We start from the raw sequence: 19,326 nt of genomic DNA, 5'->3' as shown, positions 1-19,326 counted from the left end.
CTCTAGGGGATAACCCAGAAGAGATGCAGCTTTTCCAGGCTTCCCACGTGATTCTTAAATCCCATCAGAGACAAAACCTCTGTCCCAGAGCAGTGGTCTTCAGATTTTGCTTGTGTGTTATAAAATAATTTTGAAAAACTAAGTACGGTGTCACATTCAAGTTGCCATCTCAATTTTTTTATTCTAATTTTATACAGTTGCAAAACATGTAATTTCTGGTTTATTGTAATATTGATATTTTCAAATAAGTCTTATCTATCACCTTAAAATGTATCCAATGAGTCTTAAATACTCATACTCAATGAAATGTAAATATATGAAAAACTATTCTACAAAGTTTACATTTTCTCCTTGAACTTATGTTTCCATTACACTTTCCCCACAGAAATTTATTCTAATGCAATGTATCTTATGCTTTAAAGTCTTTTTTAACATCCCATCATGCTTCTCTGCAAAATATGTACATTGAAATTTTGTTGTTTTAGTTCTTGTGACATTAAGACTGTATTAACATTTCTTCAGAACTAAGTTAGCATTATAATTGTTATTAGTATACAATTAACCAAAACATACATATTATATATATTTCATAGCTAATTTTTAATTATAATAATTTTTGGAAAGTGCTTCTATTAATTTGATGGATAGGCTGGTTTGTCCCCTGGTTAGTTCACATATTCACTGGTGAATATTATTGATTACTAGAATAAGACAAGCTTAAGCATCAATTTTGTTCATATGCTTTGCTTTACATATAATACTGAGTGTTTACACAAATAAGGAGATGGGAAAGGAAAGTGTTTTGTTATAGCAATGTTACTCAAATCTTTGAACTTCTTCTGAATTATAAATCCAGAATCATAGATAATTTATCATCAAAATTTAATTTTATTAAGTTGAAGCTAACAATTTTATTAGGTCTTCCTTCAATTTTGTTAATAGCAAAGAATTGGAAATCACCTAACCTGCAAAAGAATTTGTAATCCAGTCATTAATAGCCATTTACTGTCTCTAACCCCAGCATCAACATTTTGAAATATGATTAGTTTAATGCTCTAGATGTGTAAAAGGGATGTGTAAAAGCCTCTAGGGCATTAAACTAACCCCAAGTAAGATTCCAGATGGTTGAAAGGTATTCCATTCTTTTAACAAGTGGATGAAGCGTGATTGGAAAATGGGAGGTGGGAAAAGAGGCCAAGGGACATTCTCAGGCAGATTCACTTTAGTAAAGAATATTTGTGGAAATTGAGGATCTCAGAAAAGCTTTTCTAAAAACTATTCTTGCTTCCACATTTCTCAAAATGTCTTGAGGAAAGTTCACAAACCTGTTTGAAGACCACTGTGCAATGTATCTGAACACATTGAGAGAATGAATTACTTTCAAAAAGACTTCAATAATATTACAGAAAATTAAAGTGTCCAAACATTTATCTCAATCTTCTCAACTCCCTGGATTTAATCTAAATGTAGGCATAGCCTGACTTGAGATAGCTATAGCAAGAGTTAAGGAGAAGGAGCCAACAAGGTATTCATAACAAACAGCACAGAAAGATGTGGGAGATCTTTAAGAGCCAACAAGGCTTGCTGTTAGGATTTTGCCAGTCCTTCTCTCCTTATTTTAATGAAATTCTTATAATTCCCCAAAGGGTTGAACTGGCTCTGGGTCAGACAGGACCAGAAGGTCCTCATGTTTTCTCCCTGAGGAATTCTGTAATTTTGTTGCCACAAACAAAGCTGAGGATAGGAAAGCATCTCCTTTTTCGTTGTATTTTGTTTAATATGAAAATAATTGCCTCTACTCTTGGAGACCTGGCTTAATTAGACTAATCTGATTTTCCACTGGCAAAACTAACACTAAAATGGTATTGCTCCAAGTTCTCTAATTGTAGAGCAACCACACGTTTTCTCAACAGATACGAAAGTCAAATGCTATAATGTTGGATGAGGTCATTGTGACTAGTTTGTTTTAAGGCCTATTTTAAGAGACCACATGAATTTCAGTGAATATTATGCTGTGATGGGAAGCAACAGATAGAAAATTTACTGCAGAAAAAAATTATGAAGTGTTCCTATAATTTACCTAAACAGTGATGAGTTTCCATGAGTTATTTCATAGGAACTATGTTATTTGACCGTAACCTTTGTTCTTTCACCCCCACAGGCCACAATATCAGACCCTGGTCTGTTTTTCCCTCTCTTAGCCACCCTCTTCTTCCCTGCTCAGCTTGAACACTATGATCAACCTTTTGATGGATACTCTCACCAGCACTCTCAGTGCTCCCTTGAACTTCTGCTTATCTATTCTGCCAAGCCCCAGCTCAGAATCAAACAACCATCTGGTTCTCTCTACTATTGCTTCTAGTTTGCCAAGTACTGCTGGAGAAAATTGTGTAACTGCTGATTCATGCCATGCCAAATCTGCAATTTCCAAATTCACCTTGACCCTTTGCACTACTTGGCAATCCTTTTATTCCTACCTGGTTGGCTTCCTTTTCCAGTGCTCAGGTGCTCTTCCAAATCTCATGTCATTACTCTTCTGAGGTTTCCTGCTATACCTCCTCAATCAAGAGACGACCTAACTTTCTACATCAGAAAAAATTTGTATTCAATTTCCCTTCCTCCCACTTCTAATGGTCATCTACATCTTAATGTGCCCTTCCCCCTGTTCCAGGGGATCATTATCATGCATCAATTATCCCCTAATACTGTTCATTGGTTTCTAAGCTATTCACTACAAACTCTATACACATTATTACAAGGCAAATATTCTCCTAGGAATTAATATTGCAAGTTAACAAACGGGCTTTGGAATGTCAGGAAACAAAAGCTGCTGATTGGCTATAGAAAACAGCACATCAAAATAGCAAGTGTTAGTCTGGTATAGGGGCTCATGCCTGAAATCCCAGCTACTTGGGAGGCTGAGGCAGGAGAATCACTTGAAACTGGGAGGCGGAGGTTGCAGTGAGCCGAGATCGTACCATTGCCCTCCAGCCTGGGCAACAAGAACAAAACTCTGTCTCAGAAAAAAAAAAGGTGCTCTTCCTCTTTGAATCATTCATAATCATTCATAATCAAGAACAGAAATGAAGGTAAGTTGGGATGCTACCTGCCCATTAAATGTTTCAAAATTCTATCATAGTTCTGCCAACCAAGTGTCACAACAAGAAATTTAGAGGCAATACTTTAGCGATCAATGCCATTTTTGTCCTCTACTATTTGCTGCCACCTGTCACATATGCAGTCAAAGATGCTACTAATGCTACTAATGATAATTCATCCAGCCAGTTTCTTTTTTTTAACTGCGAGGAGTTTTCTCACCCTCATTCAATCCAAACTTTTCATGGAAATTCCCAGGGCAACCAATGTGAATTATGTATGATTTGATATGGCTGTCCTAATTTAACATCATATTACACCACGTATCATACAAAACTTACAAGTGACATATATATGTTGTAAAGGTATTTGTAGGCCAGGCATGGTGGCTCACACCTATAATCCAGGCATTTTGGGAGGCTGAAGTAGGTGGATCATTTGAGGTCAGGAGTTCAAGACCAGCCTGGCTAAAAAGGTGAAACCCTATTTCTATTAAAAATACATTATTATTAGCTGGGTGTGATGGTGCACACCTGTAATCCCAGCTACTTGGGAGGCTGAGGCACAAGAATTGCTTGAACTTGGTAGGTGGAGGTAGAAGTGAGCTGAGACTGTGCCAGTGCACTAACAGAGCAATACTCTGTCTCAAAAAAAAAGAGAAGTATGTGTAGAGACTACCAAAGAAGTTTTGATGTACAGGATACTTAGGAGAGCTATGTATCCTATCTAACCAGAAGCAGATCTTTGTTTTGTGGGCCCCTAAAACACATAATTTGGAGAGATCTGTCTTTCCAAAAGAGAATACAAAATTATGAATACAAAATGAGGTTCAGGGCCTTTGGAAGAGGTCTGTGAAAATAAAGGGCTCTAAAGTTTAAGTTTCATTAGCCTTATATAAATCACCCTTTCTGTATCTGACCACTTAATTGAGGCATTAAGCAATCCTAAACCCAAACCAAATAAACACAAACTCACTAAAATGGGAACACCTAACATGAACCAAGCTCTGTATATAATATTACATTTCATACTCCCAACGAACGTCTCAGGTCAATATTACCATTCTCAATTTTACAAAAGCAGAAACTAAGACTCAGAAAATTTAGTAACTTGCTCACAAGCAGCCCACTACACACAGTGAAGCTGAGATCCAAACCAAAGTCTGATAAACTAAATCTTGTGTTATTTCCATTACAATACTCTCCCTTTAATGTTTCCCACAAGACAAAAGGTTTAAGTTACTTTGGAGAATACCCCTAGAAAATGGCTGGAAGTGTTCAGTTAATACTTGACATTGACATGACTTAACTCACTTTGAGACCTTCACTAAAAATTCTGCTCTAAAACTGTGTTTAAAGGGCATGAAAAACACAAATGTATAACTGGATTATCTTCCAATAAGTGACATAGATGAAGACAAGATATCTTAAGGTCCAAAAGAAATGTGATTATAATAAAGAAGAAAATAGAAGCAGAACCAGAAAATCCTGAAGGGAGGCTAGAATTATTATACAATCTTTCAGGAAAGCGTGTGGTTAGGAAGGACATACTGATGATATGAATCTTTCACAAATTAAATCCTCTTGCTACATGTCCAGTATTCTTTTACCTGCCATTATGTAATATCAAGTTTTAGAGACTGAAAAATAATGACAGTGGCTCATATATTATATTATTCTATTATATCCATACCTTGTATTTGCCAGTTTGACCTCTTTTTTTTAAAAAAGTCTCTTAGAAGTATTCCTTCTTCCTCCTGAGGCCCCCAAAAGGTAGATGCTGTGTCTTTATCTTTTCTTTACTTGCAGAATCTGTCACTGTGCTTTACAGATAGTGGCATTTCACAGAGGTTTGTTGCCATGAAAGAAGGTGTTGATGAGTTGTTTTTGACAGTCCAACATTTTCTAACACAAAAGGAATTCCATAATGTAGATATGATGTGATTCCATCCCATTCATTCAAAGACTTCAGAATGAAACTTTGTCATTTGGCTAGATCTAAGGCAAGAACTGATCAGATGTAGTTAGTATTTCCAGTCAACAAATTGCCATTGATGTTGAAATTACTTTAAAGACTTGTTGATTATGTGGTATTAGGGCCATTGTGACCTCGCTGTAGCTAAGATCAGTCCACTGCAGCAGGAGTTTCAAGAACAGCAGCACAAAAATGATGACTTAACTGGATAGGAAAAAAGGCACATATTTTCAGGAAGGCCTCTTTATTCTTAGAAGTTACCCTTCAAGATGACAAGTGGTGCAAACTCTCCAGGATCTTACCTGCCCTCAAAAATAAGGTGAGTCTTTGACGGAAGATGCTAAATAGAAAAGAGGGTCTCTCTTTCTCTCTCAACCCAGGCTAAAGGCAGATATTATTGTGCCTCTTCCCACAGAAGTTCTAAAATAGATGACAACTACTTGAAGGAATTAAATGAGGACTTAATGCTAAGGAAGCAGGAACTGCTAGAGATGCTCAAACCTCTAGAAGATAAAAACAACCTCTTATTCCAGAAGTTAATGTCTAACTTGGAGGAAAAACAAAGGAGGTATGGGCTCTTATTCTGGATTCCTAGAGGTAAAAAGGCTAGAGAACTTAATCTCCATAGGACTGGGAATAATTACTTACAAATTTTGTTTTATCAATTACTAAAAGGTTTGGAAATTCAGCTGTAGTAGGCAAAGAATTTGTAACTACCAAGTCAGGGTGACAACAAATCCTTTATTTTCTTTTAGTAAATTAAACATGACTCAGCCCTTATTTCATGGGGCAAGTTATAACTCTTCCTCCCCAGGCTGCCCATCCAAGAAATAGTGAAAGGCCTTTAATAGCATTAGTTTACCACGGTCACACAGATGCTTTCTTGTGCATGATCACTTTAGAATAAATAACTCTGCTTTTTCTATGCCAAGCAGTGGAATGGCAGTATTTTCTAAGCCTAGGAGCCCTCTGAATTAAGGCACAGCCTCTCTAAATATACTAGGCAGCTGAAGTCTTAACCCTTTACCAGAGCACTCACTGTACTTGAGACCCACAAACACTGTTTCCTTTCTAGTCTCAGAACATCTCACCGCAGTGAGTCTACCTTTATTCTACATCCTTATCATAAGCATCTTAAAGGACTCATATTTTTGGAGAACAAAACCCAGGCAGAAAGTTGTGGTCAAGCACCAGCTGCTTACAACTCAGCAACACAGACTTCTCTCAGAGCAAGAAACACAAAGGCTTAGAATTGTGTTCTCTCCTTAGAACTGGGGAGAAAAAAGTACAAGAACACAAACATAAAATAATTTATGCCTTTAAGGAATATTCTCTCTCACAAAGACTTGATTTTGATTCAGATTTTGTTCTAGTTGAATGGCTTGCATTCTCTGGGGCTGCGAAAGGATATCAGTGACTTCCCCAATAGACTCAAATGTTCTTATATGAATAAGCATGGAGGTGGGAGAAAGTGGACAGAGGACAGAGATGAGTTAGGAAATAACTCTGGGATTTATCCTAGAAGACAGCAGGTTCTTCAACCTCTTCTTAAAGAGGGGGTAGAATTACCCCTTCTTCTCCCAAAAGTCACACACTGCAACATTCTTCCGAGGGGGTGGAAAGGACTCTCCCTGGCTTTTGGAGACCTAAGTTTTAAGCATTAAAGAGTACAGAATTCATTCTAGAGCACACAGATAGGCAAATGTCAATTAGAAATGGAAACATCTTAGTTATAGAGATCTTCTATTACCAGAAGGGCTTCCATAACTCCTGAGATTTCAGTCCCCATCTAACTTTCATGGTAGAGTACTTTCTGACTGGTTGCAGAACATCAGTATTACCCTTAAGGAGGTATGTATGTTTTATGATGCCTCTCCTTCTTCTAGTCTTCAGATCATGAGGCAGATCATGGCAGGGAAGGGGTGTGAGGAATCCTCGGTCATGGAGCTCCTTAAGGAAGCAGAGGAGATGAAACAGAACCTGGTAAGAAGTTGGAGGTACTCCAGCAACAGCCTCCTGAATAGGGATCAATTCCATTGCAGTGTCAGATGTGGAGAGAAAGACAGAGTACTCATCTCTGGCATCCGATGCTCCAACACACATATCTCCTTGATCTAGAAAGTCCAGGGCGACCCAAAGGGAGTCAGATGGAATGTTGGGAAGAACAGAACTAGCTAGCAAAAATTCTATTCTTTGACTTTTTAAAAACTTTTTATCTAGGGAGTTAATGAATATGACCATATTAACTCTTCATGTTTCAGAAAGAATAGTAAAATATCTGCTATAAAGAATAGAAAAACACCTATCAAAATAAAATAAAATAAATAGTTTGCTCTGTGGGATTCGTATAAGATTTTCTTTTAATCAGCAATGTAAAAGATCTTAAGAATTAAAATTAGTGGTCTAAGCCCCCAAGAAATGGTCATATAAGAACATCTTAAGTGTTAGGAACTCATTTCTATAGATATTATCTCACGATTATTATAATTAAAGTTATTACTTAAAAAATAACTTGGATTTTTTTTTTTTACCATCATCATCATCATCATCACCACCAACAACAACATCTCTTATGTTGGATTTGGAGTTAGACCTGGATTTGGGGTTAGACCCATTCATTGCCTTCCTCTGTGGTTTACTATGTCCCTGGACCCTTTCCCACCATTATCTAGTAACTTCTTCCAAACCCACTTCAATGGCTGGACAAATACATGCTTCTGTTTGTTTGGTTCTTCCCCCTCCAACAGGAAAGGAAAAACAAGATGCTTCAGAAGGAAATGGAGATGCTATGGAACAAGGTGTGCCTCTAAGGATCTATTGAAAGCATTGCCCTACAGATCACAATGCAAAGAACCTCCCTTTCCTCTGGCCCCCATCCTCATTGTTTCATGTCCTTGCTTCCACCATGCCTCATTCCAATCCATTCTCTACACATTAGACAAGGTGAACTTTTTAAAACAAAGCATGTTACTCTTCTTACGAAAAACCTTTACAGCCACTAATTGTGGCATAATCTGGCTCTTGCCCACTCTTCAGTTTCCTCTCATAGATGTCCTTCCCTTGCTTTCTATGCAACTTTTTATGCCAAGCCTTTTCCTATCTCAAGGATTTTGCTCGTCTTCCCTACTGCCTGTAATGCTATTTTCTCATAGTTGGCTCATTCTCATCCTTCAGGTCTCAGCTTAAATGTCATCTCCTTAGAGAGGCCATCCTTGTTTCTCCATGTAAAGTAGGGCATCTTTCTCCTCTTTTCTATTATATAACTCTGCTCATGTGCTCAATAGCACTGTTTATAATATAAAATTATTATTATTATTGTAGTATTACTTTTTAAATTGTTTCTTGTTTCCCTGCCTCCTCTGTATCTTCTCAAGCTCCTTCAGTATCTTGATTGCTTTATCCGAATCTATAGCTCCTAGCACAATGCTTGGAACATAGTAGAGAATTGATAAATGTAAGTTGAATGAATAAACAAATGAATACCTAATTCTAATGACCCTATAATTTTACAATAATCACTGCATTGTTTTAAGATAAAAATATTAGGACCTTTTGCTGGGAAACCAGAGTCAGGGAGTAGGGGGAAGGGGACAGGGAATTCCTTTGTTCCTTGTCTAAGACTTTGTCCAAGACTAATCCCTTGGGACCCAAGTGCTTCTTCACAGACTATGCAACTAGAAGAGTAGATTGTGTCTTGTGATATAAACAGGTATATAGTGGGATCTCTGTCTTTTTTTTTTTTTATCTCACTTTTCCACAAATAATCAGAATACCTTAAAGCCCTGCATCTCGTATTGAGATGTGCTCCAGGTTCTTGTGGGCAGTTACAAATTAGTTCTATGAATTGTTAGAAGTTTTAGTTCTTGGATTCTCGAGTCCTTGTATTAGGAAATGTGCCAGCACAATTCCTCTATCTAAATCCAGCTTCTACAGAGCTCTCAAAAGGGACATCCATACACTTAACTCGTGATCAACTTTAGCTACTCGTATTTTAGTAAGAAGACATGGAGAAGAGCAGCAAGCCTAGTGTTCAAGAACACAGGCTTCAGAATCAGAAAGATCTGGTTCAAATTCCAACTCTGTACTTTCCTAGCTGTGTGACCCTAAACAAATAACCTCTCCAAGTCTCAGTTTTCTCATCTATAATATGGAAACAAAAATGGTCCTCAAAGAACTGTGAAGATTAAATGAGAATGTCTGTAATGTAGTACAGTAAGGAAAATAAGTAGAGTAATGCAGTAAGTAGCTTAGGGTAGTGACTGGCTAAGGGTCCAGCTAATAGTTTTCATTCCTATAAGGTACACTCAAGGGACCGAATGAAAGAAGGGCTCACTACATTCTGACTTCCCTTTGGTAGTACACTTTTCATGCCAGGCCCTGAGAAGCTGCTGACAGCCAGGAACCAAAGCCTTGACCCATACTGGTTTTCCACTTCCCTCTTTAATTTCCACTACTTTAAAGCTTTGCCAAAATGTCTTTCCACAGACATTCGAGGCAGAAGAACTCAGTGATCAACAAAAAGCACCACAGATAAAAAACAAGGCAGACTTGCAGGATGGAAAGGCAAGTGGACTGCATGTACTTAAAATTTCAAGATCGTCAATGTCACACCGCTGGAAACAGCCTGCTGACAATCAGGGCTAATTTGGGTAGGCAGATAGGTAGGATCTGGGTTTTTAGGGTTTATTAGATTTATGACCTGCTGAGACATTGCACTTCTTTCCTGGAACCTCTTATTCCTTTAGCTCTCTTCTTTCATCCCAGGCTCCCAAATCCCCCTCATCACCTAGGAAGACTGAGAGTGAACTGGAGAAATCATTTGCAGAGAAAGTGAAGGATATAAGGAAGGTAGTACAGCCATTCTGAATGGTAGTGGCTTTTAGAACTAGTAAATTAGAAATCTTTAATGTTGCAGTAATTTGCCCAAGCTATGGTGTGCTCTTGGACCAATTTTTATAGATTTGGTTCCCCTGTGTTACTATATTTAAGTCAGAGTGATATCACAAGTTTCTGGGAAATCATATTAGGAAAAAGTGAGAGAAGCTATACCAACAATGATAACTCTGCAACAGCTAAATGATGTCAGAACTCCTGTTCATTTGTCTTTGAAAATGTATTCAGTTTTTCAGGTATTATGTTTGTATCTCATCTTCCCATAAACAACTCACCAACAGAAAATAACTCTATTCATTTGGCTTTTAGAGGGTGGCTTGTACAGTTGAGGCCAATTAAGAGAATCCTGCAGTTAAAGTCAATTTAATAGTAAATTGTGACGCTATAATTTTGCTATAAGGCTTTTGCAGCATATTGAGAAAACTGATTTCTGATCTCAATTTACTTTGTCACCCAGAGGCTCTTTCTTCCACCAGGAAAAGCAACAGAGGAAAATGGAATGGGTCAAGTATCAGGAACAAAACAACATCCTTCAGGTACTAAGGTCTTCCAAGGCTGGATATAGGATGCAATTTCATTCATATAATACAAAGGCTTTTAGCTGCATATTGTGAAGCCCAGTCCCCACATCCTAGATTACCAATTGCCCTGCTAAAACAAATGTGTCATAGAAAGATAGCTGAAGGGACCTATCTCTGAAATTGGAATAAATGGTATTTCTTCCTATGTTCTTGATTTTGTTCTATTCTAAATGGGGAAAAATAACAAATACTTTCTACCCAACTTTTAAAGACTGAGCATGATGGAATTACTTTTTAACTTCTGAGTAAAGAGGATTCAGGTAACAATGGATTCAGAGAAGCCAATCCTATATGTGTAGTTTTGGAAAATGTTCTTTTCAGAATGATTTTCATGGTAAAGTGATTCAGCTGAGAATTGAAGCCTTGAAGAACTACCAGAAGGCCAATGACCTGAACTTATCACTGTATTTGCAGCAGAATTTTGAGCCAATACAAGCATTTTTAAATCTTCCTGGGTCCCAAGGTAGGTAGAATATACCAGGTACACAGTTTGAGGTTTTGTTTTGTTTGTTTTATATTGGAGACTTTTACTTGTAAAGTGAGCAACATAATGCCTGGCACATAGTAAGTTAAATGTTACTAGTACAGTAACAATTTTTTTCATTATTTTTATTTCTTTATTTATTTTGAGACAGAGTCTTGCTCTGTTGCCCAGGCTGGAGTGCAGTGGCGCGACCTCGGCTCACTGCTACCTCTGCCTCCTGGGTCCCAGTTCAAGCAATTCTCCTGCCTCAGCCTCCCGAGTAGCTGGGATTACAGGCATGCAACACCATGCCCAGCTAATTTTTGTATTTTTAGTAAAGACGGGGTTTCACCATGTTGGCCAGGCTGGTCTTGAACTCCTGACCTCGTGATCCACCCACATTCTACCTCCTAAAGTGCTGGGATTACAGCTGTGAGCCACCGCGCCCGGCCTATCATGACTTTTATGACTCAGAAGCTTATGTACTAAGGCAAATATTCTCTCTGGGAGAATTGTTTTCCTTTGTAAAGATAAAGTAATATATTACATACTTAGCATATGTAGCTGATACATAGTTAGCACTCAATAAAATATGTTTCCTTTCCACCTCATCCCCTTTTCTAGGAATTAGAATTGTTTAATCTTATTAATCTGGCTGGAATAGACTCCGCTACTTCAAAGTAGGCGGCCAAGGAGACAGACATCTGACAATGGTTGTGAATTTCATCCAGTTGTCCCTCTGAGAGTTTCAGCGATTTCCCCACAGAATTTATGGCAATATTAGAGAAAATAATATAGTTCATTAAAAAATAGAATATAGGGGTGGCTCTGAGGACAGGGAAAAGGTTCTTAAATTTTCACGTATCTATGAATATGAACTCCATTTTTTAAAAGGGACAGGCAATGGGAAATCATGGCCAAGGGATGACAATGTTCTATTAGTATCAGTGTGTATGTTTCTAATTTCTTAGTCTTATTCTGTAAAGGGCTTAAACAGCTTATAAAAATCACAGTCAACACATAGGGTTAAATAAATATATGAGTAAATCAAAGAAAAGGGAAAATAAGTTGAAGCTGGGCAAATACACAAGAATGCATAATGGGAGTACTGTACAGCTGGCAGAGGTAGGCTACAAATTTGGTTCTGAATTTTCCAGTAAAAAGAAACATGGATTTGCAAAACTCATGAAATAACAACAAACCAATTAATTGCTCAGGAGAAACAGTTTTTCCTGGTGTTGAAATCTGTGAGAAATTTCTCCTCCAGGACCATATAATGGGGGCAGGACATTGTGTGATGATAGTCGCCAATGTCTTCAACAATATTTCAAAATAAATTCAGAATCCAAATTTCCTAGGTTGTTTCTCCTCTGTTCTTTGGCATAATCTGATAAAAACATATTAATCTGAATTTTTTTAAGTCACGAATTGACTCAAGATGATTTGATTCAGGTACATAAGACTCCCTGGTCTGGCTTGATCCACAGGTAAATTTTAGAAAACTAGAAGACTGGACTGACTATCCTTCAGGCAGTATTCCATGCATATTTTTCTTTCAACTTATGTTCTAATAATAATCGGACAGCATAAAATTGGAAAGAAACCTGGAATGCAACCAGAAGCAGTATTAAATCATTAAGATACAAATTTAAAAGATAGAGAAGAGGGTTATGAGGAAGACAGATAGGTCCCTGTTTTACTTCATTCAAAATTAGCTGAAGGTCATCTCAAGGGATCTATAGGGTAAAGAGCCAAAAGCTTTTTAGCTCCAGAATCAAATTAAGTCTAAATTAGTAAATAAGGGTTCCATTCAACTTGATTGTTTCAGGAGATATTTTTTGCCCTTGCATGTAAAACATTGAATCAACTTTGAATTGGAACAGCCACAGATCCACACCTTCTTTTCTTTGCTTTCCTTTTATGTTCCTGGAGAATTAAATGATAGGGTATCATACTGCTTAGTTACCACAGATTAATGTAGCCACAGGCAATGGATCAGTGTGTTATATTGATTCTGCATTCATTTAGCACTAATTATGGGCCAGTTTCATTTTTTAACACACGTATTCAAACTCTATAGGTTTGTCTGAGCACAAGTGGATTTGAAATCTAATGGAGTCCTATATTTTGGTTATGTGGCCTATTTTTTTCACCTCTAGTATTTGATTATTGAAAAGAAGACAAATATTCTCTTCATAAAGGATTTTAAAAGTAATTATGTAAAGAAGTTAATACCAAGAGTAATAATTTCTTAATGGTAGGTGTTGTAGTATTTTCCAACTTTGTGTATCACTGGGGCTATTATTTATTATTTGCTGTTTACACTGATTTCTTTAGTTTCCTAAATGCATTCCTTGAAAGTTTTATTACTACTTTAAATGAAGAATCAATATAGTTTTCCATAATAGAAGGTAAACTTCATAATAAATACACACAAAAAAACAAGATTTCAATGTTCTAGAAAAATTCATAAGCCTGAGATCTATTTTATCTCCTATAGGAAGCGAGATTAGAAAGACATAGAGAATTTTGGCCAGGCACGGTGGCTCGTGCCTGTAATCCTAGCACTTTGGGAAGCCAAGGCAGGTGGATCATGAGGTCAGGAGATCAAGACCATCCTGGTTAACATGGTGAAACCCCATCTCTACAAGAAAATACAAAAAATTAGCCAGGTGTGGTGGCACATGCCTATAGTCCCAGATACTCAGGAGGCTGAGGCAGGAGAATCGCTTGAACCTGGGAGGCAGAGGTTGCAGTGAGCTGAGATTGCACCACTGCATTCCAGCCTGGGTGACAGAGCAAGACTTTATATCAAAAAAAAAAAAAAAAGAGAATTTTAAAGAAAGCCAGCACCAAACTGCAACTTTCTCCTTGATGCCATCAAGTTTGAAATAATTGAAAAGGCAATAATTTTCTGTGATTTATAGTATTTAATGCCACGTTCCAACACTGAAACTTATCCCAATTGCCACCTAAAATCATCTCATCATCAAATTTTGGCAAATTGTAATTTAAGGAAAAAAGCATGAATTTAGACCGAGATACATGAGTTGCAGGCCTTCCTCTGAGGCTCACCAGTTATATGACTTGGGAAAGTCACTTAATTTCAGTTTTTAAAAATACAAACAATACTAACATGGAGTATGTTAACAACTTAATATCTTGTGTAACCATCACAGTGACTCTATGAAAGGTATTATAGAACAAGAAACAAGCTCAGAGAAGCCAGGCTTCTGGCTCCATATTCAATCCTTATTTGCTAGATTATGCTACAAAATGGATGTGTAAAAGTATGTGACTTTTCATGCCTCTTCTAGATCTAAACGCTATAATTTGAATACAAATTTATTATCTGTTTATAATGTATAATCTTCCCAGTGAAGAATCATACTCCCTAAGGTTAATTTGTTGAGCAGGAGATTGGTAATTCTGCATTTAGCCCAGTAGGTGGCACCAACCACATCCAGGCTTCAAGTCCACAGAGTGGTAATTCAGGAACCATGAAATGCTGTGGGAGAGATCCGTCTTCTATTACTCTCAGGACAAAAGGTGCCACATTTATGTATCAAACGAAAAAAGGAAAAAATTTATTGATGTTTTATCACACGGTCTTTTGGCAGCAAGGTATATTACTGGCAGCCTTGATTAGACCATGTTAAACTCAGTGTTCTGTTGCATAATTTTTACCTAGTATTTTACTCCCTGTACTACAGTTCTCTCCATTTCAAAAAAGTCACTGCCCACTTCCTCCACAATCCTTGTAGAATAGTGTTCCCTTCTACCACAGATAAATCACGTGATTGGGGCACTAAAATGAAAAATAAAAGATGGTGTTTATTTGAAGTTTGTATACTTAATAGTGTTATAGGACAGTGTTCCTTCTTCTCTAGTTTCAAAAGAATTGAACTGCACAAACCTGTCTTAGAGAAAGGGCAGAATATAATTTTGGACACACCTCTCAATAAATCTTCTGTTCTAAGCATTTCCAAGTAGAGGAAGGGTTTACCTCAGTACCCTTAGCCAAGAACTCCCCCTCCCACTGTCCTATGTGCTGGTTGGCTGAGTTGCAGTGGTATGATCTGTGTAGCTGGCAAAATACAATCCTGTGCTAATATTACTGATTTTGTTACACATCAACAAATCCCTACTTTTGAATTCCCTTGATGCCCAGGATGTGGCATTACCATCATCCATGTTATCTTTGGCATGCTGCATCACTTAGTCTGTTTACACCTACGGTGAAGTCTTTACTTTTGATTTTTCTGGAGACAGGTGACATTTGAAAGGATTTACTTTCCCACCAGTGTAAAATTATAATTTGACTCAGGGTGTATTGTAGGCCCTCCCTAACTTCTACAGAGTCCAGAAAGCAAGTTTGTGGACTTTGGCAGTCACCTATCTTAGAGAGCACAGGCGCTAAGCAATCTCTAAATTCAACTGAATTTCCCATCATATCTCCTGGTGTTTAAAGAAGAGGTTTATCTTCAGCAATGATATAACTTGTGTTAAGACATTTGATTCTGACAGCTTTTCTTTTCTCTCCTCCCCTCAATCCCCACCAACTCTTAGCATTTCCTTGAGGTCTTCTGAGAAAAACCTGAAGGTTGGTTGTGAGTATTATGCTACACTTATAAATTCAGATGAAAGCCCAGCGAGGTGGGAAATGAATACTCTTGAAACCTTATTTACTCTCTAACTCCTTCTGTTCTGAAAGCAAGTCATTCTTCCAGGCTTTAACCTTTACTTCACTTTAGTATTTTTCTTCCTGATGGCTGAACTATACTTCAGCAGGTGCTGCTGAAGGGAAAATAGTAGTGTTAAGCTAAAATGCTGAAAGGCAGGGGCGGAAAACCACAGCTAGCTCAAATCCGGGTCCTTGATAAGTAGTACTGTTGCTTTCAAGTACAGGCTTTTTCAAGCTTTGAGGCAACATGAACCTTTTGAATGTCAAAGTTAGGTTTATGGTATTAATAGGTTATAAAGTTAATTTCTAAACTAAGTCATTCTTTTACTTCTTTAAGACCTCACAGAAATTCAGGGGGAGAAAAACTTTTTTTTTCCCCCTAAATATAAATTTTGAAGCTTGACAAAATAAACTGTACCCTTATTAATATTATTTTAATGGGTGACAACAAATTCCATAATTTGTGGGCATCACCCACTCAGGAGTGCAGCAGTATGTCCAGGAAAGTGTTATCATATTTAGCAAATAAAAAAAGGATACCCTATTAAATTTGAATTTCACCAAATAATTTGTAGTATGTGTGTCCCAAATATTTCATGAGATATATGAAACATTATTTGGTGTTTATATTAAAATTCAAATTTAACTGGGAGTCCCATATTTAAGTCTGGCAACTCTAATTTACGACAGACTTACTATGGGTCCTACTGAGCACCCTATAATTCTCCCTTTTTCTCCTTTTCATTGCCTCCCTTCCCCTTCTCACCCTACGCCTGCCATTCTCTATGCTTCCTCTTTCTCTTCCCCCATCTTTATCTTTTGTTTACTCTCCACTATCTACAATTGACCATTTTTGTGAAATATATCTATCTGGTTTATCTGAGGGTATGTATATATACACATAACTTATTATTCCACTTTTTTATTTACTTGCATACAATTCTTAAATGAATTTTCCCCCTGTGGGACATGAGCTCTTAACAGAAAAATAGTCTGCCACTCCAACTTCTTAAATAATGTTTGACAAAGTTATTTTCAAAAAAAAAAAAAAAAAAACAGAAAATTCACATCAATGCTAATACCCACAGTGATACAAAACAAAACAAAACTAGTTTTTTGTTTTTGTGTTTTTCCCTCCTCAAAAGAAGCTCTTGTTTTCCTAATGTTTTCCCCTAGGTACTATGGGCACTACAACTATGGACAGAGTGACTACTGGCAGAAATGAACACCAGGTGGTGAGAACTACTTTCTTTAAACAAACCAAAAATCATTTTAAGGGCTTGAATAGATAGTGGGTATAGACTTTTGGAATGCATTGCTTAACATATATTCTAATTTAATATTTTAGGAGATTTGCAAAGTGGGTGCTAGGGTACTCAATATTTTAGCTGTCCTTTTTCCTCTGTTTTTTCCTGTCTTAGAGAATTCTGGGAGCAAAGATCTACACAGAACAACAAGGAACTAAAGGAACTCAGCCTGATGATGCAGGAGGGAGGCTCTTTTTTCTGAGGTCACTGTCAGATGAAGCACTGAAGAATTAGCAGGCTTTCACTCCATTTGCTTTGGACAGATTTAAAGACAAGGCATAGCCATTTGCGTTAATTAAAATCTCTCAAACCTTTGTTTTAGTGCTGTTTTCCCTCTCTTCCCCCACCAATCTGGGTGGAAATGTTGGATGTTTGGCCTTAAACGTGTATGGAATGTAGTCATTTAGGGATTGTAAACAGCCTCTGATTATTTTGATAGCTTTTGGATTTGAAGTGACCACATTTCAACCCATTGTACAATATGTTTTTACTAAGTCCATAAAAAGGAACTCCCCTCCACTTCTGAAGTATGTAATTGTGGACAGATCCACCACTGGGAAATGAGCAAAAGTAGGCACAAAATAAGTAAAATTACATACCACAGACTTCTTTCACTCTCTCACCAAAAACATCAAAATGCCCTGTTGATTCTGCCACCTTGTTATCTATTCCTTGAGTATCATCCACCTTCCTAGTACCACTGTGGTTTTTTACTTGTTTTTGTTTTTTCCCCTAGGCCCTCCTTCCTGCCTGGATTACTATAGCCTCTTAATTGGTTTCCCTGCTTCCAATCCCTCTAATTCGTCTTCCACAGTACCACTGAAGCTATCTTTTATAAAACATAAATGAGATCATGTCACTCCCCTACTGGTTTCTTGCTGAAGTCCAAGGTCCTTCACAGACCATAAATGATCTGCCTCCTGTCTACCTTCTCCGTCTCATTTGTCACTATGTACCCCTTCTCTCATACATTCCACATTGAGCTCCACATTACTGTTAATATTTACAGTTCTCTCCCCATGTATCATGAGTTCTATTAGCTCCACGCACAAAGTGGAAAGACACTTCTATCCTGTAGCTATGACCATTGCCTGTTTGTCTTAAGGACTGAATGTGCTGCCCTTCTATCCCACTAATTCTCAATCCTAGCTGTGTACTGGAATCCCCTTAAGAGCTTTGAAAAATAGCATTCTACTGGGTCCCACCCCAGATAATTTAAATTATGGTAACTGAGCGATAGGACAAAAGCATCTGTATGCTTTAAAAGCTTCTCAGGAAATTCTAATGTACAACCAGGTTTGAGACTTGTTGCTAGGCTCTCTTACTTTTGTCATAGCACTAAATGAATTCTATCGCAATTATTGATTTATCCAGCTACCTTCCTCACAAGGTCGTGAGCTCTTTGAAACCTGGTATTCTATCTCGTTATCTTTTCATTTGACTGCCTAACACAGTGCGTAGTATTTTAAAGAGGCTCAGTAAATGACATGTAGAAGGCCACAGAAAGTTAATTTCCAAGTCCCAGGTCTCTCGATGTCCTGCCTTGTGTAAATTACCACTGGATTATATCATAGTTCCTGAGATCTTCAGATATTTTCTTCTCCTCTAAGTTGTCATTAATTTCCTATCTCATGTCAGTATAGAAGAGTTGATTTGTCACAAAACACTTCATAATCTGTAGGAATCCCTCATACTTTCTGGTAATAAGCAAAGTGAGCCAGCCAATTCAAAATCTTCTTTTTCTCAAAGTCAATTTAAATCTTTAAAGACGCATTTTAAAGATGAATTTTTTAAATGTACTTTTGCACTGGAAAAGGTTTACAAGAAATCACAGAATTTTGGCATTAGAAGGAACTTTAAATAACTATAAAGTTTCCTTTGCTTTCCAAAAAAGGAAACTGGAGTTCAGATACATTGAAAAGGTGTCTAAATTCCTTCAGTTAATTGGAGCCAGAGCTGGTTACCGGAGCCCCGGTATTAATACTGCCAGTTCATATTCCAATCTAACTTGTATCTTTCCTCTCCTAACCACAAAAATAATGGGCTCTTAAACACTGAGGTGATTACTTTCATATTCTACCAACTGAGTTAGTGGAGTATGTAATTTATATTGTTTCAAGAAAGCCATCACTGTACTTATTTAGTCCCTGGGAGATTCTGGCAGTCCTGAGAGATTTTCCAAGTCAATTGGATTAGATGGAGCAATGAGAACAAAAGATAAAAATATAAAATCTGAATGTACTACTGATTACCTTGAACTAGTCATTTAACCTTAGGGCTTTAGATTCCGAATTTTAAAATTAAATTAAAAGACTATCATTTGAATGT

The 19,326-nt window shown here is 37.3% G+C and overlaps 1 protein-coding gene across 8 annotated transcripts; it reads left to right on the top strand.

Annotated features, from left to right (window-relative positions):
• The first annotated feature begins 5,250 nt into the window (after positions 1–5,250).
• Positions 5,251–17,313, top strand: LOC105472852 (coiled-coil domain containing 196). Of its 8 annotated transcripts, none has more exons than XR_011625262.1 (12): positions 5,251–5,389; positions 5,486–5,638; positions 6,957–7,053; positions 7,818–7,868; positions 9,556–9,633; positions 9,835–9,918; positions 10,440–10,499; positions 10,866–11,007; positions 13,167–13,264; positions 15,577–15,610; positions 16,868–16,923; positions 17,113–17,313. XR_011625262.1 is itself a non-coding variant. In XM_011726401.3 (10 exons), the coding sequence occupies exons 1-10, from the start codon at positions 5,340–5,342 to the stop codon at positions 17,230–17,232; spliced, it is 894 nt and encodes a 297-aa protein (XP_011724703.2). In that variant the 5' UTR covers positions 5,251–5,339; the 3' UTR covers positions 17,233–17,313. The 8 variants fall into 8 exon arrangements, 2 of the variants coding, with proteins under 2 accessions (XP_011724703.2, XP_070955403.1); XR_011625260.1 differs by having other exon boundaries at positions 13,088–13,264; XR_011625261.1 differs by having other exon boundaries at positions 13,088–13,264; positions 15,577–15,617.
• The last annotated feature ends 2,013 nt before the right edge of the window (positions 17,314–19,326 follow it).

Source organism: Macaca nemestrina, chromosome 7 (assembly GCF_043159975.1).
Source record: "Macaca nemestrina isolate mMacNem1 chromosome 7, mMacNem.hap1, whole genome shotgun sequence".
In the NCBI taxonomy this organism is placed as follows: Eukaryota; Metazoa; Chordata; class Mammalia; order Primates; family Cercopithecidae; genus Macaca; species Macaca nemestrina.
Note: the sequence above shows the minus strand (reverse complement) of the source record. Positions and strands in the feature narration are given on the sequence as shown.